Source organism: Lagopus muta, chromosome 7 (assembly GCF_023343835.1).
Source record: "Lagopus muta isolate bLagMut1 chromosome 7, bLagMut1 primary, whole genome shotgun sequence".
NCBI lineage: Eukaryota > Metazoa > Chordata > Aves > Galliformes > Phasianidae > Lagopus > Lagopus muta.
The window spans coordinates 27405265-27431796 of NC_064439.1; the positions used below are offsets into that span (position 1 = coordinate 27405265).

General features: G+C 33.6%; 1 protein-coding gene across 2 annotated transcripts in view; it reads right to left on the minus strand.

Moving 5' to 3' along the window:
* The window catches only part of DGKB (diacylglycerol kinase beta), a 368802-nt gene that overhangs the window by 308593 nt on the left and 33677 nt on the right, over positions 1-26532 (minus strand). The window contains exons 3-4 of one of the 2 annotated variants that reach the window (XM_048950623.1): positions 6309-6385; positions 2532-2552 (exon numbers count right to left, since the gene is read on the minus strand). In XM_048950623.1, coding sequence (XP_048806580.1) covers positions 2532-2552; positions 6309-6385 — 98 coding nt within the window. The remainder of the gene's footprint in view (positions 1-2531; positions 2553-6308; positions 6386-26532) is intronic. The other variant, XR_007378050.1, reaches the window with a different exon arrangement.

Consider the following 26532-nt stretch of genomic DNA (forward strand, 5'->3'; position numbering starts at 1 on the left):
AAAAATCAATAACAGCCTGCAACACTGTTTGGGAACTTCAAGCACTAGAACTTTAACCTACTTCTCTTAATTTTCAGTATGAGTGATTTGATTTCATTAATCATCAAATGAGAACCCATCTCAAAGGAATGTGAAATTGCAACCGTCTTTCATAATCATCATATTTTAAGAGAAAAGAGCATAAGCCTTGTTTTCTCTGTCTCTTAGAAAGCAATTATGTGCATAACCTAAAAAATACTTCAGTAGTAAAGTGATCGCAGAGTACTTGTTACATGCAGTGTGGAAGTAAATGGTTGTCCCACTCTTTCACCAATTAAAGGATTCACATATATACTTTCCTATCACAAGCACACTGATACAAAAACATGGATATGCCTTAAAAAGTAATAGACTCTAATTTATTAGAGTCACTTCTCCTTCCTTAGAGATATTTTTATTTACAAGTATTTGTTTTTTTCCCTAACCGTGGAACATAGCTTATAGAACTAGGACTGTTACATTACAGTTCACAAGACTTCACCACTAGCATATTGCACAGTTGGCCATCTGTGATCACTTCATGTTAGCTACTGTGTATAACAGCTATATCTATTAGATCTTAATTCATAAAGTTCTTTTCAGAATAAAAACACTGTGGAAAATCCTGGGTACAGAATTAAAAATGTTTCATCTTCCTTGATTTTTCTGGGAGTCATATTTTACTACAATTAAAAATACAGGAAAATTCTTTGCCATTGCTATTTAAGAAAATAATAAAAATGGGAGCTTAAGTCAGATAGGGGAAGTATGAAAAGAGAAGAAAGATGTCAAGGAAGGAAAGATGAGAATGGAGAAAGAAGAAATGAGAAAAGAGACAGAGGGACCACTAAATGCCATCAAGAATGTTTAACACTGAACACTTTTGCAACAGAAATTATCTATCCGAAGCACCTTAACATCTTAGTGCCCTCAACACTTTGCACAAAAAGCAGCCTCATAGCCAGGCTGCCAGCATTGCTTCCTGGCAGGCTTCCAAATTTTCTAGGTATCCTAGAAGCTCTTTCCTTTGTAGTTCTGCTCAGAAAGCCAGAAAAGCAAGAAAAGTGAGTTCTCAGTGTCTGAATGGTGGAGTTCTCTGCTGGTGATACAAGTTAGTAACTTTTTTGTAGCCAGAATGATAAAATATTCATTTGTAATTCTTCAGATGGCTGCATTTCAGAGACAGGCTTCTCCTATATATTAGATTTCTTCTAATTCTCCACATCCCACTAACCTTTCTGTAAATTAGTTCCAATTAGATTTCACCTTTTCCCATTTTGTGGCACATATACTGGTTAAAAGGAGGAAGATGACTTTTCTGTTGTACTCCTTTACAGAATACTAATGCTTGCTCACTTGTAGTAGAAATACCTATACTTATATATTAGAAAAAGGCAGAGCCATTGCAGTAAATTAGTATGTTTTGTCAGTAAAAAAACGTAGCTGAAGGAGACAGCACAAAAAGCCGTCATTTAACACCTATTTCAAACTGCTTTGTAGTCTAACTAGTCTTTCACATATTTCAATTGGCCTGAAGACACCACCTATTCTTACAAGTCTTGTTTTGTTCTCTGACTTCCCATGGCCACAGGAATACTATTGCAATGTCCCAGTGATGTATTTCTCCATGAGCAAAGCTTCTGCAGTCATCTTGTGATCAGCTACCACACCTAGCTTTTCAGGGCACATTGCACTGTGCTCTGCACTGCTTATCTCATCTGATTTTTGTTCGTTTATAGTCCATAATGTCATCAAGTTTTTCCAGCATAACACCCAAATTCTCTGACAATAATTCCCAAATTTGGTTTAATGAGTTGATTTTAAACAGTATTTATATTTGTTTTACAATGTTACAAGTGAAAACTGTAAAATTAATCTCATTACTGGTCCTAGAAATAGTTTTAACCAGACTGCCTTCTCTTTCAGGATCCACTGCTCTAACTCTCTCAACTTACTGAAAGAGTAATGCTGGTTAATCTAATGTGAGCTTTTCTCTGAACAGGGAGTACTCCTAACAGCGCAGTGCACACTTTCAGCTGGCCTTTGATGCTAGAACAAGAGGGATTCCTACAAAATGAATCCTTTAAGATTCTGGATTTGTTCTATTATTCTCATGTTCCATCTGTGTTTTCCCAAAAGGAGCAGAGGCCTTTTAACAACTCTGCTACAAAGAACGAGTAACTAGGTCAATAAGAAAAGTTCACTTGACTAGTCCTTCTTTCCTAGCATTTTTAAATTGTATTTTTATATTTGTTTTTATGCTATATAAGCTTCTCAGAAGTAGAGCTTTGGGCTGGCAATCTTTAACCCTTTATCTTACAAGGCCCATAAAGTCAATCACATCATATTAGACTGATAATCACTTTGCTTTCAGCTTTAATTATTTGTTTAGTAACTGATGTAATAGCCATGGGTGCTTATTTATTAATAAATGACATCTCAATGGTAGTCTGCAAAATAAAAGATAATGCTTCTATGCATAACAAAAGGAGAAAAAAAATAAAATTACTTACTTGATTAAGTATATCTTGTTTCTGTAATGCATGCAATAAAGGAAAGAAGACACATACATTAATGTAGCATAGTAACACTCAGACTTTGTTATTATAAATACTATTTTGCTTGAAAGGTTAGTAATGTAGATGAACAGGCTTAAGACAGAAGACAGAATATCATTATTTTGCATTAGTGCATATGTCAAGTAAATGGTTCAGCTTAGCATTCTAGTCTTGATTAGAGAGTGTAAGCAATTTATTTTTAACCATGCTATGATAGATATCAAAGAAAAAGACAAGGAATTAAATATGTTTGTCTCTCTCAGCCCTGTGCACTTTGAAAAAGAAAAAAAAATTGTTTGTTGCCAAGAATGGTTGTTATTGAAACCATTTAATCAAAAATGAATGCAATAATAAACACTAGCAAGCACTGTCTCCAAAGTTTCTAATAATCCATTCCTTTTAATAAAGGCTCTGTACTAATTTCCTGCTTTATTCACAAACTGCTGTCAATACTTCCTAATTAGCACTACCTGAAATTATAAACATAGTTATGTTCTCCATGTAAATTACACTGATTGAGACAAACTTTAGTTACTAAACTACCAAGAATATCTTTAAAACATTTACAGAGTAACTAAAAAAAAAAAAAAACAAACCACATCAACACTTTGGGAAATCAGAAAGACCCCAGAGAAAGATTAGAGAAAGATTCTTAGAACCATTTTCACTACTTCCAAAAATGCAAAAGTATTCTGAAGGTGGCAGACGTTTACTGCCATGTTGCATTCATTTTGCTAAACCTGAGGCTTCACCTACCCAGTCAGACCAGACCATGGAGTATGCCTTGTGCCATGTACTCACTTTAATAACCTTCTCAGAAATTTCTGTTTCACTGTTTAACCTGAACACTTATATTTATTCTTTTTATCCAGATGCAATCTGTGGCACTCAGGAGCACTTCCCGGATCCAAGCACAGACATGCTTTATCTGACTGTCTCAAACCTACACCTGTCTGGCTAAGGTACATCAGTACAAACTTTTTCCTCTCTCTGTACTGGTTAAACCTAAAAGCTCAAAATGTGTCTGTAAGCAAGAAATTATGATCCACTCTAATAGAACCATCAAAAAGGATGTGCATCTATTTCCCACTTTGATACAGTCTTTTGCTTGATTTCCTGATTTTTGCCAGCCTACTCAGCACTTGTCTGAAAGCGAAACAGTTGAAATTAGTTAGCTGAGAGAAATACCAAATGTCGGAAAGACAATTTATAAATCACAGCTTTCCAGCAGGGTGTTGTTAACCTACCTGTGTATTCTATGTCAGGCATAAAACCCAGTATAAATTACATATTTGACACTAACATAGAAAAAGGTGGGAAGACAGAGATTCACTAGCATATGAGTTTCAGTAATCTACCTTAGACTGAAAGCTAGCAGAGAGTAAAAGCTGCATAAATATAATTCTTACAGTAGATGAAGACCTTCTTATAATCAAATATGTCATTTCCACTAAGCCTAAAAAACACACATTCAATAAGATATAAGATAATGGAAAAACAAGCCAGATGACTTCAGGTCACAAGCTTCAAGTATCAACAGCTTTTCTTTTGCTATTTGTGTGCTGTTAAATCAGCTCATGATAAAAAGAAGAAAAAAAAACCAACCTTGTAATACAGAAGCAACAGAGTGGAATAAAATCCTCAACCCTTTAAGCAGGAAGAAATTTTTAAAAACTTAACACTTTTTCTAAAGTACACAAATATGCCACATTGCAAAATCTCTATGTTCCATACCATACCTCTATATGTTCCTCAATACCTCTATGTTCCATGCTTATTAGTATCAAATTGGCACCAGCTTTTTGTAGGATATTGAGAAGATTGGAAAAATATTTAAATTTTAATGAGACAAGAGCTAAAAAGAAAGCATGAAGCTCTCCTCTACAAAACACAAGAACAAAACAGGATGCTTAGAAGTTTAAAGGGTTATCTACAATATGTGAAAGAGAAAAGCTAAACTGACTTATTTTTTCTGCTAGATCAATAACTTTTTTTTTTTGTCATATCATATCTACTAAAATAATGAAAGGGTGAGTTCTGTTTTTTTTCTTCTTTTTAATTTAGAGATCAAAATTACATAGTTTAAATAATACACGCAGCACAAGGAGTTCTCATCTGACCAGATAGAATCAACTCTCAAGTCATCCACTACAGGGCTTATCCATATAGCAGGTTTAAGAGATGTCAAAAACACAGAAACATCTGGGAAAAGGCAGTTCTGTCTGACTATATTCACCCAGCTGCAGAAGAAATATCAGTCACTCCTCTTGCAGCTGATGACACGAAACCTGAACTAATAAATCCTGCTAGATCCAAAATACTCATTTTCTATCTTTTTTTCATTTTGTTATACTCCCTGAAATCAAAGTACTACACAGAAAAGTGAAAAAGCCATTGGGCTTAGCTTGGGACCAACACTGTCCAGTAGCAGCCAATAGCTTGACCCCTGCTGAGGTCAGTGGGGCCACAGCAAGTTGTTTAATTTTCATTCCCTCTGTCCTTCCATATTCCCACATAATTACTTTACACTTTAAAAGGTTACACTTCACAGAATTGAAACCACTGTACAAGGAAAGAATAGAAGTGAAGATTTCAAAAACAATTAACAATAAATTTAATGTATTTTATCACATACATTCACAGCACAAGGAAAGCAACGGAAATTAAAAGTAAAAAAAGTACAAACGCCCAATCATATAAACTTCTCCTAATAAATATGTCTACATTCTAATATGAATCAATTGAAGGTGGTTCTACAGCCTATGCCACATTGAAGAGTAAATCAAATGGTCAAAATGTTCCCACCATTTTATAATATATAATTTATGTAAATAAAATAATGAAGATTTAAGATGATCAACTACAAAATCAACTCATACTTCATTATCAAAACACAAAATATTTTCTTCAGAAAGTGATTCAAATGACCAATACTACATTTTGTTACATTCAAAGTATTAAATAATATTCCAATATTTAATTGGTTATAACTGCCTTACTTAACAACTGCATATGGAAATGTAGGTACAAGTCACGCTTATAATGGTTAGTACATTTTTCTATTCTGAACTCCATACAATACAAACCTATTTAGAAACACTGATGAAACAGGGTTTTATTTAGCTACATTTTGAATCACATTATTAGGATGTGCTAAACAAATAAAAATTGCAACTGGGGATTGCAAAATGAAACATTCTGTTGTTTGGGGATTTTACTTTTTTTTTTTTACCATCCAAAACAGTGTTTTCTTTAGTAGTGACTCTGTAGAGGCAATACCCACACACATTCAATTGAATTCTTTGTTTCATAATACCAGAAAAAAAGAAATTACCCCAAAGGGGATCCCACAAGCAGAAACAATGTAAGAAAAACAAGTTTGAAAAAATATCTTTGCAGACTTTACTTATCTAAGATTTGATAATATTCTTAACATCTCTAACCATCAAAAAGAATTAGAATTAACGTTTAGGATTATGGGGTTTATTTTTAACTGCTTTTTGTTTTAGTCCTTAAATTGCTTATTGATATTACTAAGCAGATGTGTCTACTGTGATGTTTATAAACTTAAACTATAAACTTAAAGTTAATAAAAACATTCACATTTTTATTTCCAAACAGACTCAATTACCCTCAAATAACTGATTTATAAAAATACTATTTTAAATCCTTTAACCATTTATTAACACTTTTCCCACCACTCCCAATTATTAAAGAAAGAAGACAAGTTACCCCTTCAGGATTATATTTTGCTAACACACCACTGCCATGGAACTCTTCTAAGACATCCTTAATTTTCTTAGTGGAATCTAGACAAAGAATGAAAAGAGAGAAAATTAAAATATAGAAAACTGATTTACATAATGTGAACTGTAATTAAAGGAACACACACAAAAAAATGCTAATAGCCTTTCTCAATGTGCATCACTAATTTTCTCTAGCTATATAAGAGCTGTAGGCATAAAGAAAATGAGAACATACTGTACCCTCTTACCAAATGGTAAAAAATGGTAAGTAAACACAGAAAGCTAAGAAACAAACATTCTTTACTGCAATCTTTAACTGTTGTTAAGCAGCATATTTCTCAAGTAGTTGTCTGCAAGGACTATTTCAAGTCCCTTTTCTTGTCCTTGAAACGAGCCACCTACCAAGCAGGTTCACTCCTAACAGTGCTACTAAATCTCATCTGGCATAGGTGTGAGTGAGCCAGAGGAGCCAGACTATATATGTATACATATGTATACATATGTATACATATATATATATATACACATATGTATATATATGTATATATATATATATAATACACGTGCCATACTTGAAAGAAATATGTTTTTCTGAAAACTCATCACAGAAAACAAACATTACATCTTTTGCAGACCTCCAAGATATGTTAACAACTGTCAGTCAGAATAACTTTGGTTATTGGCTAACAGAATCATGCTATATTGCAGCAGTTCAGAATTTTTGTTCTCATTGTTGTTAAAAAATTTCTACTTGCAAAAGAATAAAACAGTTATTTCAGTAAGCTGTCAATACATTTGAATTCACATTAACACATAACCATCTTTTCTAATCTAAATATCAATATTGGAATACAATAAAAATAGATGTAACTCAATTCTGTCTTTGAGATGCAAGACAGTCAAATGTGCATAATGAGCATAACATTGGAGTCAGTCATGAACTAGCAGATGCATTACAAATGAAAACAAGTATATATAACGGCTGGATAGTTATTTCCACAGCAAATATTGAATGGAGAGAAGAAAAACAAAAACTGGGAAATAAGAACAAAAAAAAAAAAAGAACATGCTTCTTTAATTTAACATTTAACATTTTTATCATCTACAAACAAGCATTATGTCTATACAGCTGTAATTAAAATCAAACACTTGTGCTATGTAATTTTTTCCTGAATATCACCTTAGTGCAATCATTAAAAAAGCACAATAAATTCCATGATCGAAATATCTGTCAAGAAAAAATGTTTTGTGGATGTAATTACTGCTTTGGTTGTCCCAGAAAAATTGAGAAATTTCCACGTTTTGGACACAAGCTGTATTTATTGCAAGCACCGTGCTATGCATTCCACAGCCAAGATAGAACCATTTTTCACAACCTTTTGTTCACAGTCATTCAATCATTATTTCAGTTCATGGGATAGTATCCAAACAAGCACTCATTAAGACGATTTTTTAAACAACAAAAATATGACATCAATATTTTAAGTCAAACATCAAAGGACAATCTTCTGCATGTACAATTCCTAATAGTTCGAACCTTCTGAAGAAAAACTTATTCTTCTTAGTCTGTAACAGCCAAACTAATACTATATACATTCCATCTTCAATAAGTTGACCTCAAGATATGACAGTAAAAGTAATCTTCAAGTTTCATTCATTTTTGTGCATAAAAAGCAGTCTTGGAAAGTTCTATGCCAACAAAAAAACCTGAGGAACTCCAATACAATGTTTTTAATTCCACTAACAGAAAAATTAGCCAAGTAAATGCTCTATGGAAAATAAAATATCAGAAATTATACACAGAAATAACTATGAAGTTTTCTTAATGTTTTTTTTTTGTGTTTTTTTTTTTTGTTTGTTTGTTTTTGTTTTTGTTTTTTTGTTTTGTTTTGTTTTGTTTTTTCCTAAGTTTCCTCCCAGGAAATAATAACAATGCTGGGGGTCTGACTGAAAATTTAGTCTGACTGAAATAATTTGTACACTCACTGGAAACTGGTGTAAAAACTCACCTCAAACTGCGTCTTGCCTGTTACCTCCAAGTACATACGCACTGCTGTCACGGTTTTATGGTTTTTGGTTATCGTTATTCCACATCATAACATCATGCAGTGCACTGGGAGGTAAGGTGTTAATGCTCAAAGTTCCAGGTACCCGTCTTGAAGAGAAGAACTACATTCCCCAGAGGACTTTGCAGTCAGAGAGGAGATATAACCCCTGGCAAGGTCACCTGATGTGCTCTTCTTCATCAGACTCTCCTCCCTGCTGCTCAATCGGACTGTGCATCTCACCTAAGTGTCATGGTGAGGCCTATCCACCTTTTAGACACTCTCATTATATTTGATTTATTATCTCCAATTCTAATTATATTGTATTACAGTGTGTTATCTTGCATTCCAATACTATATTTAGTAAATTAGTTTGTTTCTCCCTAGATTGCTGCCTCTGTTTTTTTTTTCCATTATTTTTGAGTCCTCTGTTTCCCTTTTCTGGAGGCGCAGATCCGTGGATCCCTCCACCCTGCTAGTCACAGAACTGGGCCAAACCAGCCCATAAACTGTTGACATCTGCATAGCTCAGCAATTTAACATTTCTGAGTAAATTCAGAAGTACCATCCACATATTAAAAGTTCACTATGAATATGATCCTAAACTTTAGATATCTATCATTGTTTTTTAATCATGGACAGACTTTCTTTGTATGTGATGCTCCATTCCAACAGTTTATAAATATGCAGAAATATATAGCACATCCATCATTGTAGTGCTTAAACCCCATGAATTTCAGTTAATGAAAAATGCAAAACTCATTTCATGAAACCACTTTTTCTTTTATATTTTTACAATTTTATTAATTTTATTACCCACTAGCACAGTACTTTGAGAATTCACTTAAAATACGGAAGCCATTCAGTCCTCTTTTCTGTCTGTATGGATTTAAACCCTTGTACGTCAGCTCATCTTCTGCTGTAATTTTGACAGAACACAGCAGTGTTCATTTAGCCACGGTGCTAGGAGAAAAAGGGAAACTGTGATTCAGGAGTCAGAATTCTCCTGGGAGGAGGTGAGCTATGTTTTCCCAACTCATGTCTGAGCAGTAGCAAACAGGCTAAGCATAATATGACAGACTGCTAACTGAAAAAGCTAGTACTTCACTTGAGAAAAGTAGCTGGGCATTGCTGCCTTTTTTTTTTTTTTTTTTTTTTTTTTTTTTTTTTTTTTTAAATAAAGTCTTCAAAACAATAGGTACATAGATAACCTTAGTTAAGGTACTTTTCCAGAATAAAGGCAAAACAATCAAAATCATGACATAATAGAAATAATAAACCTACATAGTTAACAGGGAGATATTCAAAGTGTCAAAGTATCTGATTTTTTAAGTATCTTACAGTCCTAACAAAGATACCTTTTATAACTGAAGACTAATTTACATACCAAGTTGCAAATCATTTAAGACTTAGCCCACATTAAAATCATGATTCATTTTTTGAAATGACTCAGCTTCAGATGAGGAAGATGAAACACTAAGTTGAGATTGGAATTCAGTGAACCATTTTTCCCATAAATGGAAAACATCAAACATCAAGAAAACTTGCCCAGATCACAGATTTTCTCTACACTTTCAACCACCCACCCAGAAACATTCTTGGGAAGTTTAAGAACAGAAAAATAAATGACCTATAAAAAAGGCCTGACAGCATAAAATACTGGTTTTAAAATCATGTGTGAAGACAAATAAGCACTAGAAAACAAACGCTGGATTACAATTAATTCTCTTATGAATCCAGATGTGATTATATCATTTGAAAAAAAAATCACAGGTAAGCATTCAGAGTCTTACAATGATCAATTTCACTGTTCATACATAAAAGCTCTGAAGTTTTAGAGATTTTCTATAACTTTATAATACAATACAGGAAAAAAAAATCTTTCAATATGCAATTTTCTGGCATGACCCAAAGTTGAAAGTCCTACATGACAGCAAAGACAGTAGGAAGCATGGGAAAAAGCCCAATACTCCTTTGGCACTGCAATTCTTACACAGATTCTTCTTCTATTATGGATTTTTTCTTCTTTTGTGGATGCAAATTATACAATAAAAATGTGCAATCATGCATGTATATACATATGCACATGTGTTTACACATGAACATTTCTGCGTCAGAGATTCTTTTATGCACAGAACCATATGACATCTTTGCTCAAGCTTAAGATTAAGCTAAAATTCCACTGGTCTCCAAATGCCAATATATTATAAACATTGAGCCTGCTAACAAAGCTGTATGCATCAGTATTTTTCACTCTCAATAGAAAAAAGGTTATTCCAGTAAAAAAAAAAAAACATTTTTCCCAATATGATTCTGCATCCAGCAGCATGTCTGTGTTGCTAAGAGGTTCTGGTGATTGACACTGAACAATGAGAAATTAGTATCATAAGTAGGGCTAGAGGCATGCTGCTTCAAGCTCTTAACATAATAGGTCATACTTTCCTGTTGGTTTATGTCTTTTGATGCAAATTTCACAAAAGAAACACATTTTAATTCATGGTCATTGTTTTTTACTTTAATTGATATCAAAAAACTTACCATCACCTTGAAAACAGCTGCCAGGCTGGGAAGGCAACCACAGCCCAATGCTATGAAAGAGACCTCCCCTTACTAGTCATTACCAATAACTGCAGTAGCACGCACTTAAACAGGAAAATTTGAATGACAGGAAAATTTGAATGACAAGAACCTCCAGCATATCACTCTTCTACCAAATTCTCTGATGAATAATCAGCAGAAAGTTCCTTAGAAACTCAGGCAGAACTGGATGAGGCTGTCTAAATAAATATGGTGGCAAACAACTTGTGTAATAGGAGATGGATAAAGAGGTAAGTGGAGAGAGAGGGACAGCAGCCACTGCTGCAGGGAAGGACAACTCCTGCTGCAGCAGCTGCTGAATTCGAAGCTCCTGCCAAGCACAAGTGCACAGCATTTTGCCACCCGCCCTTATCCATGGCTTCAGTGATGCCTGTTGTTCCTCACCTGAAGATTGGTACAGATTTTCAATTTCTCAATGACATCATTAGAAGGAAGATTTATCAATTTTACTCCTTCCTATTACTAAGTGATGCTTATACAGGCAATCAGACTTCTTCATGAGAAAAAATACAAATGCTAATACCATGTGCCAACACATCTTCAGTCCAAATTAACAGAAAATATCTACCAAATCCCATTTCCCTATAGCAGATGTTCAAACAGAAGCATATGGCAAACAACAGAGATTTGGGGGACAAGGAGGAGCCTGAATTTTGCCTGCCAGTAGGTTACAGTTTAGAAAGGAAGAAATAAGTAAAGAATAAAACCATACTTCAGGATTTGAAAGAAGCTGCAGGTAACTGCTCTGAGTACTTAGGATTATTTTGAGGAGGAAAAATAAAGCCAAGTATTTCATCATCTTTTGTATTTTAAAACAGCTTTGTAACTATCTTATTCAGCTTATTCTTAATTCCTTTGCCTTTGAATATTAAGAAAATTAAGCAATCTGAGACATCCTCATAAAGCAGCTCTGAAAGCAAAGCAGTATTTCAGGGTGCTATGATGGCTAGGGGTTCCCTGGGTCCAAGACTGTACAGTTCTTCTGACAGGGAAGGGTCTCGCAACCTGGGCCTGTCTAGCTACACAAGCCAGGATCAGGACAGGCTGAAGAACAACCATTGTCCTAAGTATTGGGCATCACTTTGTGAATGGGGATGCACAAAGCCAGGGTGAGACATGAGGCCATGAGTGGGCCGATCTTTTCAAGGCCCATGGCAAAGCAGGGCTGTGGGGAACCATATTATAGTCACTGGGACATCAACAGAGTTGCTTCAAGAGCTAAAATGGGGTTCTGGACCACAAACAGGATTCAGGGAACCCCTAGGGTTTAAAAGGGTTTTTGTGCTCTCAGACACAGGGGAGGCTGGTCAGGAATAGTCAGGGCTGGTAGTTCCCTCAGCTTGGGAACAATATTCCCTCATTCTAAATTCAAGATTTGAGAAAACTGTAATACTGCAAGTCATTCTAAAACTCAACTTTGAAAAACAGTATTTATGCATGCACTGAATATGCCACACTACCCTGTCTGGAGAACAGGAAGGATTAAATGCCTCTGGAGATCAATCCAGTCCTCAGATTTTATCATCTTGTTCGAGTCACAAAAGCAGTACAAACATGCAACAGGTTACTGTGTGTCTCTTTCTTTCTCTTTTCTCATTTCCTCCTTATTTATAGCTGGTCACACTATCTGATACAGCCTGCCAACTCATAAGAACAGTGATGAAATGATTCTCTGTTACATTAAATTAAGGAAGTATTGTCATTGACAATATATTTCCATCCCAAACTAGCTCTATAAGTACTAACTGTGTATCTGGAAAGAATCAAATCAGCTTAGATTGAAAGCTACCACATATTATTTCTGATTTTAAGCAGAAATAGGGAAATTGCTCTATACATTTCAGAAAGCTTGTTTTTTTTGCAGTTTTTTTTTTTTTTAATAAACATATTAGAAACACAGAAGTTTATTTCTTGCTGTTGTTATCCAAATTATATACAGTATCTATATTTTGTACTCATTATCCATTTAACCTAAAGTTTAACAATGGCTTCAAGTGCTACTGAACAGGATTAAGAACATACAATGTATCTTTACACGTCCTTGGCTGCACTCCTCGCAGTCACTCACATTGCATGGCCCTGCCTTCCCATCAGGTGCTCAATCACTACTTCGAGCCCTGACTTAGTATTTCCATTACAGACCACAATGCACAAATTAAAAAAAATCCTAGAAATAAAATAAACATTACAATGCAACTTTCCTACAGCTCTGTAAATAATCCAAGGTAAACTTATACCTGAGATTCTGTTCTTACCCCTGACTTTTTCCCTAATGGTGGCTGTTTCTTCCTTCAATATGAACACAGAGTTCCTTAATACTGACAAACAATTTTTTCATATCTGCACATATTTCTCAAACATGAAACAGACAAATTGCTAGTACAGTACCAATGTATACACAGATTTGTTATAAGCTTGAGAGTAGGAATTCACATCACAAAAGATGGAACCTGTGAAATACCTCTAGCTAACACATTTCACCCGCTCAGCTTGAGGGTGAGTAAAACTGGCAGCATATTTTACCAAAGTACAACTGGCCTGTTTTGACCATGTACTTTTACTTCGAAGGGCTTGGGAGAAGCACTTGTAGTGGTGTAATCAGTAACACACAGTTGGGGATCTGTGTTTTTGTAGGATTTTTATCTTCTATTCTCCTCCATTTCTTTATGATAAGGCTATATTAACATCCATTTCATTAGAAGACATAATTTAAAATACACATTTGGTTCTTCCATTCTTTTGTGCAGCACAAACAATTCTTGAAATGGTTTTGTACTCCTGGCTTTGGTTTTTTGCCTTTTTTTTTTTTTTTTTTGCTTTTTTTTTTTTGCTATTTGGTTTTTTGTTGTTGTTGATGATGTTTACCATCTTTTTACTTATTATCGTTTTCAAAGTATCACATTCAGTTTACTCCTCCTCTTATAAAGAAAAGCAGTGACAATTCTCAATATCCTATGTACTAGAAGTGTATTTCTGAGATCATATTTTAGCTACGTAGAAATGAAAGCAGAACTGTTTTCTAGCTTTAACCTGAGAAGATTTTCACTTAGGGCAATCTTCTTTACATACAATAAATTACCTTTTCAATATAAATGCTAAACTAAAAGATGACTTTCTAAACAAAACAAAAAAAAAAAAAAAAAAAAAAAAAGAAGAAGAAAAAAAACAGCTCAATTTAGTTGTGACTTTCAGGTTTCTGATGCATTCATCTTCCATTTCAAGATGTGTTTACCACTGAAATGAAATGCTTTCTAAAAACAAGAGTTGCATCTCTGGAGTAACAATTCTGTTATTTATTTTTTATTTTCATCTCAGGAATAGAAGCTTTAAAGTCAAATGCATATTTAGGCCATAAAACTAGAAGAATTAACACCACAATACAGTTTTCTCTGGATCCTTTCAACCAAAATGACTGAGGAATACAAAGTGATGGTCTTACAGGAACAGCAATGTAACAAATGTTCAAGCAAACTCCTATAAGGAGTTATGTCAGTTTTACAGAGCTGGTAAAGTTGAAAAATATGTTTCAAGCACGTAAAGTTATTTATTATTTCCAAATTTTATTCAAAACACTCGTGTTTTTAGTGGTGCATGATCCCATTCAAAACGTATTTGGTTCTATATGTTATCTTATTTGCAACACAGAAATTTAGCATTTTAGATTCAAGGTCAAGATTCTTAAAGACAAGATAAAGCTAGAAGTTGTGCAATAGTGCCCATACATGTCTCCTTCACAGAAGATTTAGAATCCAAGTGATAGTGAATGAGAAAGAAAAAAATAAAATCCTTTAAAGACTATATATATTAAAAAAATCAATATGAAATAAAGTATGTAAGATGTTTCAAGGTTAGTAAAAGATGACATCTGCAAAATGAAAAATGTAAGGGGAAACAGGGATAGAAGCATGCGAGGCAGCTTTAAGACATTTTATTATTATTCTAAAAGTATCAATGGCAAGTACGATAAGAATTTATTCAGTCTGTCAAGATTCTTTTTTTGTTAGATCTTGCTAATATATTTACACAACATGATAAAATATTTAATGTGTCAAAACAGTGAGCACATTTCCATGCCACATGACTTCCTTATGATCTGCTATTAAAACTGGCAATTGGCGTAAGTGACAAAGATGAGGAGAAAGGTCCTGCTAGAACTTTTGTTAAGCCTATTCTAGGAACTCCACTAAAAAATACTTCCATTGTTGGTAAGCATACAAGTTAATATGTGGTCTTTTCTTCTACATATTTTTTTTTTTTTTTTTTTTTTTTTTAATTATTGATGGTATCATTTTAATGAATTTACTTCTAAGTTTTGTTATAACACTAGATCATATGAACTGTTAACAATGTAAGACAAACTGATGAGCAAAGCATACAGATCTACAATCTTCTCCAACACATCTTTTTCTCCAATAAAGACATCTTTAAATCATCTTTGTTTAAAGATGCACAGTATTCCCCTGTTAATTCTCCTGTTTTGTTTCCTTGTCTAAACATCAAAGACGAGATAGATAAACCATCTCCACTTGCTTCCATTTTGCTCCCAGATATCTGTATTATCTCATTTGCCGCATTATTAAGAACTTAAATGATTCCTAACTGAGCAAAAAGTAAAGTTACTGTAAATTAAATGTAGAATTCAGATACTGCTGAAGTGCTTACCAATCAAATTGATTCCATTGGATACACGTGCTGCTACCTTAATGGGATATAGGAAACTGTACTGCTAAATAGTTAAAATAAGAAATTTAAATTCTAATAGAAAAGGAAGCAAAATATGCAATAAAATGTGCAGTAAAATGTGAAAGTCCTCTGGGATGAAATTCTGGGATAATATAACTCTCTTAATGACCTGAGACTTGAAGTATAATAACATATAGGTTTGATATGGAGCTACAGGTTTGCCTTTGTCATATATTAGAAAGAATGGGAATATTCCTATTGTCATTACTATCATAGAGAAACTCAATAGTTATATATTTTACATTCACACAGTAACTAAGCTTAATATATGCTCATTTATCTTATAATTGCCATTGTAAACCTATTCTGGGATATCTATTTTTACGTTCGTGTTCTGAGAAACAAATTCTTTGCAAACACACTTCTAAGTCTTGTAGTAGTGGAGTTCAAAACTTAAAAATTACTGTTTCCACCCACGCCAGCTCTCTGTTCAGTTCAGTTAAAATGTGTCTTTTGCAAATTTGACAGATTAAGTCATCTTTTTATCAATGTTAAATAGTTTTTCCTATTAACTAACTAGTTTATATCTATTTCTCAAGAGTCTTCACGGGCATTATTCACCATAATAGATAACACTAAAACAAAGTACAAGAGAGAGGGAATATGCATGGACTCCAGGAAAAGAAAAGCTCACCAGTTTGAGCTGATTCTTGCTTGGTGTTTCTCAGTTCCTTTCCTTTTCAATACATATATATTAGACTAAATATACATCTCTAAGTTTCACTACATATACATTTTTAACCTTTCCAGACTAATACAAAGGATCAAATAGAACAAATAATTGCCCATTGTTTGAGTTAGTCCACTGGACAATCTATAGAACAATTTGTTTTTTGCCGAGGAGACAGAGAGCAAGAATAAAAGCTTGCAATGTAATCCACTAATAGAGGCAATCTAGAACCGTATTACGAGGGCTATTTAAACAACATTTTCATGCATTTCTCAGACAAAGTCTTGTAAGAACAATATTCAGGTAAGCAGATCAGGTAAGCATGTCTCTGTAGACATGCAAGTCTACAGAGCTCTCTAACCACTTTAAGCAATAACCATCTTAACTAAAATTTCAGCAGTTTAATAACAAAACATGTGAGTTACGTGCCCTTTAGAAGCTTAGGAGTCAAAGCCCATTTGCTCTATTAAGCTCTATTTTTTTTTTTTCTGCTGTCATTTTATGGATATTATTATTTCCACTAATAAAATAAAAAAGAAAGAATAAAGAAATACTCAAGCATCTTTGTTCTAGTCTCTCAGAACTATCCTCAATTCTAAATTCACTAGCAGAGCATAAGAGTTATTTGTTGTTTTAAAATTCATGTTTCCAGTCCTATGATCCTACTATCGTGTTTTTGAAAGAATGACCATACTTCATTTTTGGGTAATGCAAAACAAATTGCTTTCAGCAAATCACAGCCAGCCATAGAGATGATACCTCTATTTTCAAACAGCATTGTCTTAGGAGAGACTGAGAGGTTGCTACAGACCCAAACTAAAACACTGATGAAGGATAGCTAAATAAATATATCACAGTGAATGAGGTAAAAGAGCAAAGGTAAATAAATAAATAATGGAAACCAAGACTAGTAATTACAAAAGAAGTTCAATCATTGACTATATAGAGAAAAAAAAAAAAAACAAAAAAAAACACCTACATGTTTGTAGGAATTTGTTGGAAAAAAAAAAAAACAACAATAAACAGCAACAACAAACAAACAAAAAAAAAAACACAGCAAACATTAAATGGGTTGGGAAGAACATACTTTATGTCACAAACACACACAGTTTAACTGAATGAAGGGTAAAACAAAGCTCTATGAATTCAAAATATTTATATAGTATAAACACCTCTTACTTACAAATCAAGATTCAAGAAGAATTCATTAGCATAAAACATAAAACTGCTACAATATGAATTAAAGCATAAAAACTTAAAAGAACACTACTCAGAATTTGCAAGAAAGAAATTTCTGACATCCATCTAAAGGTTCATAACAAAACGAAAATTGCCAAATATGAAATGGTACTGAACTACTTATATCAAAAATATCAAAATTTTACTGAAAATGAATCTGTATGCATACCCAAATTCATATTTACTATAAGAGAAGGCAGAAAGGTAGTTCAAACTCTTTTTTCAGAGCTCTCACGCAATAGACACAAGACACATTGCTTCAGACTATAGCCATTTAGGCATGTTCTTATCACAGGTTACAGTCTGTCAATGAATGTCTTGATTGCTTTAAACTCTCCTCATATACATATATGAACATAATATATACATATTGTTTACAAATTATTATACGTATCTATGTAAGTTTTAGTGAGCAAGACTCATAAGAGCACTGGCTTAACTCTTCTCTTAAATTACTGAAGACCAGGCTTAACTTTCCAAAGATGAAAAGTCTTATATTTGACGTATCAAAGGTAGCTAAATTGAACTTTGTGAGACATAATCACAACATGGCTGTAGCATGAGCATATTCTTTAACTTCTGCTTACTTATCATGTAACTTTTAATTTCTTCCTTTTCCAGAGGATCAGGCAGCCCTATGGTCTATTATAACAAGGCATAGAGTATAAAGAAATGACTCAAAAAACATATACTTCACTTTCATATAAAGGATCATTACAAATGAATGTTCACTATGGACAAATACGACACTGATGAAATTGCTAGTTTTTATGAAGTAATTCGTGTTATTTATCTGTCGCTGTACTGAGAACATCTTTAGTGACAAGTTCAAGTCTTTCCTTATCAAAATTGATTTCCAAATTCCTGCTGACTTCCCCAGCTTTGATTAGGTCTTTCCAGTGTTTCTATGCTTATGTCAACAAACAAGTTACATTTGGAGCAGTAGTCACTTACCTTTCCAATCTATAATAGCATGGTTGGGGAAAAAAAAAAAAAAAAATAGGAAGGGTACAAATAAATTTGCTCAAGTATCTTTTCTCTCAGCTATGTTTCAAACTACAAAGATGTGACCCCAAGAGAAATCTAATGTATATTTCGAAGATAAATTTAATGTAAGATTGATATAAACAATGTAAGCTTGTAGGAATGTTTTATTAACAGTCACCCTGAAGACACAGAGATTATAAAAACATTAGGTTACTTGACCTAGTTAACACTGTAAAACATACAGAGTGCTTAATATGTAACAAAATACCAGTAATATGACACAGGCATTCATCATCTTAATGTTGCCATACACAAAAGTCATTGCTGTTGCAATGAACTAAGAACTCTCCCAGGTTCCAGCTTTCAAATTTATATCCCTTCCTAATCCATTCTGCCACAGTACACTCACAGAGGACAGGTTTATTTACTTAATTATAAATGAATCAGTTCACAAAATTTACCAGAGATACCATCCAGAGCATGTTAAGACTAAAATAATTTCAAAGACGATCTGACAGAAGAAATCAGAAGAGACATGAGAAAGAAAGAAGGATGAAGAGTTAATCACCAAAAAGGATAAAAGGAACAACAGAAGAAGACAAATATAGTTTGAGGAGAGGGAAGGAGAGAGGCAAATTAAACTTCACAGAATAATGCTGAAGAAGTAAGAAAAATTAGTTCTTCTCACAGTCTTCCCCTCTTTCACCTTCTTTTTGTCACTCATAATGCAGAGAAGAGTAACTAATACATCTTAAGAGAAAAAGTTCTCAGCAAGGCAGTCTCAATTATGAAGACCTAAAAAACCTAGGAAAATGATGAGATTATATTTAAGTTTCAAGATATCTTAACTTTGTTTTGATGATCTAAACTGATGACTTTCTTTCCAGAAAAAAAGACCAAAGCAAATACTGTACAAATACAAATATGTCATCAAATACTCTATGTATAAATAAAAAGTTTCAGAAGTTCATAGTAGAAATTCAGAAACAGGAAATTATAACTGCAAGCAGAATTTTATATTTTCCTAAGTTTTTGTATTCATCATTAATGAATCATCATTCACCTGCAGCTCAACAGTAGGTTGTCCTGTAAGTCTGTTCTCGTAATAATTAGTTTAATAATGTAATAATAATTAATTTAAAAAAGAATTTGCTTTAAGGAAAGAAGAGGAAACAATAGGTTGATTTGCCATAAATTTGCTGGGAATAAATGGTGAACAGAGAAATTGAAAGCGAGTAGAATTATATTCCAAGTAAATCCAATGCAGTAATCTGTCAGCTGACTGTAGAGACCAAGCTTATTTGAAATACATTGTCTTGCTTCAGGACAAAAAGGAGAAAAAAAAAAAAAACATTGGTACATTTAGTATAGGACAGTGGAGTCAGCAAAGAAAGGACAAAAGCAGTTCAACTTCGTTTACTTGAGAGCTGCTTAGGATCTTTGTCAAGTGTTGATGAAAAAGAGTTCTTTGATTTTTCCTATTCTTTCTAAGCTGTTTTATACTTAATTTTAGAAATACAAGAACAATAAATTCCAAGATTTCTGTTGTACAAAGGCTGTTCTCAGACATTTTAATCCAAGGAGTCTACTATTGGGAGGGAGAAAAAAAAACACCACAAATACAGCATTGGAAATCTTGAATCCTGACAGGCATGCAGTAAGTGCTATACACAGTAGACAGTATAGTATGGAAAGATCTAAGATACATATTGAGACGCTTTATCTCAAGGAAAGATAATCCAGCATCTATGGGGATGAGCTGAGAAGATAAGGAAATGGTTTTCCTTAAGCTATGGCACCGTGCTTTAGTAGAAACTACAATGTTTTAAATACCAATGACTAGGCAAACTTCTAAAAAACTGTAAACACAAGTAATTGAATGCTATTTAGCAGATAATGTTTCCCCAAAAATAGAATTAATAACAAATATAGGATATGCCATTTTTGCTCACCATTTGCAATGATACCATTTTTCTGTAGCCCCATACCCGTAATGTTCCTGTTCCTTTTCTTACTTAAAAAGGAAATGTTTAGCTGAGATAGACACTCTTTTTAGGCACTTTTTTTTTTAGTAAAATAGAGCTTATCCCAGACTGTGCATTAAGAAAATGACAGAGAGTAAATGACTTACTGGCTTTCAGTGTCTGAGATCATCGCTTCGAGATAAGTCATGCAATGAAGACTCAGCCTCCTAAAAATTATGACGCACAATCCTTCACACCATTGAGAAATATGCCACATTCTTGTCAGAATACCTCAAGCTTAATGTCACTCGCAGATAGCTAATCAGATAATCTGTAAGTGACACTAAAATGAAGAACATGTGATTTACACTCTTTTAACTGCATACATTAACAAACTCTAAATCCAAAGGAAAAAAGAAGACAAGTTATGAATATAAATAAAATGACAATAGGCTAGACAATAGGGTAACTTATTTTAGACAGTTAAGAAAAGGTTGAGACTGATTTCCTAAAGTGGCTTCAAACCAATCGTCTAAACAAAAAAGCCCTGTGTTGATTTTACTTATATTTGAATGTTACATTTATTTTAAGATTGTGCAAACTACCTGCTTTTGCCCCACGCAAACAACCTGACAAAAAAAAAATTTATTAGAAAGTTTGTTATAAAAGAAAATATCCTACATGCTTCAGTAGATAACAAATGCCAATAATGCTAATATTCATAATGTACCTTTGACAATTGAATTTCACTTCAATTTTTGAAATAAAATACTGATATACTTAATTCTGTAAATGTCCTAACGAAATGCTTCAAAGGAACATCACATTTTGTTTAGTGAAAATAATTTTCTGTTCTGTATGCCCCAAGCCTGCTTGGCTTGAAACGGGCACCAGAGGAATTCTAGAGCTCCCCAAATAAACTGAAAATAGACTCCAACCGTGCTTGGTGGGAGTTTAGCACTGGTTTATAGTTTAGGAATCATTACACCACACTGCAAGGTGCAGCACAAACACAACGTTTCCCTGGGAAATGCCCAAGAAGCCTTTTATTCCTGTAAGATGATCCAAGTCAGGGTCCAAAACACAGATATGCACAATGCTTGAGAATGACACGGGCTCTCAGTTTCATTTATCACCTTGCCAAGTTGGGTCAGAGCGAAGACCTTCAGCAGAAGTGCAGAACTGCTTGAATGGGGACTGAACATGCACTTCTGCAAGAAGAGAGGACAGGAATCTCAGCAGGGGAAGAAATGGGAACAACTGTCTGAAAGGCAGTGGAAGGGAAATAACTGCCAGCTGCTGCTGGAGGCAGCAGGAGCTTCTCCAAAGCTCTGCAGGGCAGCATGGCTGCCATTCACTATGTGTACAGAAAATACACAGCTTTCTTGTTATTCATGTAATAATTCATGTACAAAATTCATGTAATTCCTTGGAAACTTTAATCACAAATACAACAAAGTGTATCACATGGAGCTAATTCTAACTATGAAATAGCTGGAAAATCAGAATGAAAGCTTCATATTCAGCTTGCTGTGTGCCCTATGAGTACTTTGCAAGCTCAAGAATTGACTTCTGTGCAAGTTTGAAGCAAACAGCTATCATTTCAGTTATTAAAAAGCTTTCATGTGATTTAGGACATAACTGATTGAAGATTTGATTATGTAGTATTATTTCTTCCCTTTTTGAGAATACAGAAAGCAAATCCCTCCATTCCAGGCATATCATATGCTTGGGTTTTTTTTGTTTTTTTTTTTGTTTTTTTTTTTGTTTTTTTTTGGTTTGTTTTTTTTTGTTTGTTTGCTTTTTAAATTATTATTATTATTATTATTATTATTATTATTATTATTCTCACCTTACCTTTGCCCTGGCTCTAAAGCTGTGTCTATTCCAAATGTCAAAAAAAAAATAAAAAAATTCATGCATAATACCTTGCCTACCAGTAACCTTTTCTCTTTGTCAACATTTTCATTCTGTTTTATCCAAAAGTCTTATTTGCCACTGTCTTTTTCACCTGTGTCTCCAAACTGTCTTTTACTCCTGATGGTTATTATCCTCTCTTTTACTCCTGATGTTTTTCATATAGGCTGGATACTCTCAATCTTTTTAATTTAAAACAAGCAGCTAGTAAAATCCTTCTCCTTTTTCACTTCATGTTTTGGCATCATTTTTAAAGGGAAAGGATCCATGTCATTTCAAAAGCTACAGTGTTCTCTGTGATCAAAAAACAGAGAAGAGTGACAAAATGCAATCAGATTGTCCTTTTAGAAAAAATACTGATAATAAATGGATTTCAGAGAGAACAACAACCCATTTCATGCAGCAATTAACGTTGCGTAAAAATAAATAAATTATGAACTGAAGGATTCAAGATGAATTTTTTTTTTTTTTTTTAAATTAAAAACAATAACAAGAAAAAACCAAACAACTCCAAAACCAGACTTGTACAAAATGATTACAAACTTGTAAGATGTTATTTGAATTTTCCAGATCTGGAAATAGAGATAGACCAGAACCTTTCACATTCCCTTAAAATGACTATCTGAATCACTAGTCCAAGTCCATAAAAAAATAAACAAGTATTATGTTAATCTAAAAATCAGTTAAAGTAGTCCCAGACAGCTTCTATAGCAAACTGCAAAGCTAAGAACAGCTGGTCGTTTGCTACAGTGTAGCACCCAGTTTAAAGAAGTTCCTTTCATCGCTGAAACTATTCACCCTAAGCTGCTAGAACTTTATTTTAAACTAAGTATCTATAGTAAGAATAAACAAACAAAAACAGTAACAATCTAGCTTTGAAGAATGTATGTTAAGAAAACCAATCTCTCCTAATTATATGGAAGAATATTATTGACAATCAAAGATCAGTAGAAGTGGGAATCACTCCCCGTGAAGTATTGCTTCATGAAAGATTAAGATGAAACTGATAAGCTGCATAAACACAATAAACACTAAAAACTGATTAAGGAAAGAAAAATACATAATTAACAAAAATCTGCATTGAAATACGATTTTGTTTCTTTTTCATCTTTTGAAAGAGATGAGTGTGTTTTCTTGTTTATTTGTTTTAAACTGGAATAACTTCTTTTTTTTTTTCCCCCCTGTAAAAACTAATCAGATGGGAAAAATTGGGAATATAATAAATTTATCTCACAAAATTATAAAAAAAATAACATAGGATTCAATTGTCAAAGAATAGGGCATCGAGACAATGTTTGTGGAAAAGACTGAGCAGATACACACAAGTATTTCATAAAACAATGCAAAAATCAAATCCTCAGAAATGCTTGTCAATCTGTAAGAGATAGCAGATTCTCACTACTTAAAGGTGAGAACTGTGGTGATGTGGCTTTTTTATTATTTTTATTACCACTGTATTTTTGAAGATATAGAGGTATGGGTCTGTATGAGGTATGCAGTCTGTAAGAAGCTTGGCCTAAACACTGAAGTGCTATTACAGACAAGTTCATAGTGACGTATTGGCAGTCTGAATGAGAGAAACAAAAAAAATCTCAACTGCTTTTACAAACAAGACTAATCACAATTGAAAAGTGTAACGGTGTCTGTCTTCACCACCACCTCAGAACACTGCATGTACCAACTCTCTGGCAACAGCAACATCATACATTCCCTTATTTGTTAACATGCTGTTAAAAGTGCAACTTTTGAAAAGAAGCAACACAATACTCAAGGAAATCTGACTGACTCAGCTTCAAGCCAAAGACTTTCTTCAGTGCAAAGGTCATACTGCTGGTTTCCACTGAAATAATAAAATGGAGACGTGATTGTTAGGCAATCACTGTGTTCAATTACGCAAAATTTAGTACTGCTTTTTAATGTTAAAAAAGACCCTGAACATATTTGTGCCTGGAACTCTTACAAAAAACTTTTCAAATGCATGCCTCACTGGGACAGGATGCTAAGCTGTAAAGATAGCTAGACTATTTATTGGATCATTTCTTTATTTCTGTTAGCCCAAGACACTTTTCTGGGTAGCTAACAAAACAGAGTTGGAAAAGGAGAAAAATAAGAAACTACTAAGAAAAAAAAACAAATTTAATGGGAGCAAAACCAAGAAATATAAAGCAAAGAAATTTAAAGTACTTTTGATATGACACAATTAAATAATTGCAGTATTAACAGATTAAGCTCCCACTGTATAGACAGAGCTGCAAAGTATTTGCCTTAAGGGCAGAGCTTGCAATTTGAACAGCAGCTCAGTGGTCCTCCTGTACAGATAGTCATTTCATCTCTAGAGTGCTATTAGAAGACACTCCTACTCTGGTACTCATTTATTGAAACCTAATCCAAAACAAACAAACAAACAAATGAATAAATAAATAAAAATCAGTGTGTGCTCTAATATAATAATATAGTTACACCGGGTAATACCTCAGAAAATTCCTTTTGTACAATTTGGGACAATTTAATTACAATTGTCATTCTTACTATGGATCCACCAAACTCCCAGAATCCTCTTAAGGCACTAATAATTTTAAAATATATGGTCATATCAGATATTGTTTGGAGATATCATGACTATCCCTAGAGGTATCACATCTTAGAAAGATGAAGTTTGGACTTCAAGAGCAATGTGACGATATTCACTGTATCTGAAGCAAAACATAAAAAACATGTTTCTAGAGTTAAAACAAATAGGTCATTACTCTTTTCCCTATTATCTGATTCCTAATTAACTTACAACTTATGTACTAAAATAATTCTGAATAATAATTTTTGATTTATTATATAAAAGGATCCCAAAAGGAATGCAAGTGACATCTCAAATTCCAGCTTGAACACTTGGATTCACTCTCCAAAATTAGCTTAATTAGTATTCAACATTTAGAATTCCAAATAATAGTACTTGAGTATATTTTCACAGATTTTAATAATTATAAAAACTTCTACAGGGCTCTCTGCAAAAAACAGGCTTGTATGGAGTATTTTAAATTATTGCCACAAGATAAAACTTGTCTAGCCACTAGCATTCTTCTTGAATTCTCTTCTGCCTGTCCTAGGTCATTTCTCTCAGTCTCACAATTTGTTTTTCATTAATAAATAATTATCATTTGTATGACCAAACACCCAAACACTGACTAAGAAACTTGAAAGAATAGAAACTTGAAAGATAAGAAAAATGAAGCTTTTGGTACAGAGTTTTGTTTTGGCTTCCCTTTACCATTCTGAGTCTTTAAAAGCCTATTTTCATTTTGTCCTAATTATTCCACCCCGAGATCTGTTCTGTTTCTTTCCTTAACTCATTCAATGCAATTCGGTAATAACAGCACAGGTCCACAGAATTTGATCTACCAAAAATGGTGGGCTGAAACTTTTGTCTTCCCCCATTTCCCCCCCAGTGGCTTGATTTTTCAACTCTTTCAATAATTTTCTCTCCTCTTCAGGGCTTCTTAATCACAGGAATTCTGAATTGTCCCATGTTCATGCTGTTGAAATAGTACAGTTACCATCTCTTTGAAACTTCAGCCTGAAACTACAGTAATGTACTTGAGAATCAAATTTGTGTAATTTAGCACTTTGGCTGCTCTGATCTTTCGCGCTTCTCGCTGCTGACTCCTTTTCATTCCATCTCTTCAACTCCCTTTCATCATCTCTAGTATCATTTTAATAATTTCTTCAACTCTAAGTGCCTATTCAGCACTGAAGAATCTCTCCTCAATGAACTTCTCAGACATATATTCAGTACATAAACTGAGTACTCCAATCTCCTCCCACAACTGCCTAAAATTTTCGCTGCTTCCTTCCATTCATTTCAACCTCTATTGTACAAGAACCTGTGTATTTTATACAGTATTTTCTTTCTTTCAAAGCAGTGATGTGAATAATCCATTCTGATACAGATAGGGATGATAGATTCTCTTCCTCCCCAGTGGAGTGACTTTCAAGCATAAATAAAGTATTAAATGCAGAACTAGTCCTCCTTTAAAATGAATAAACACCTAATGA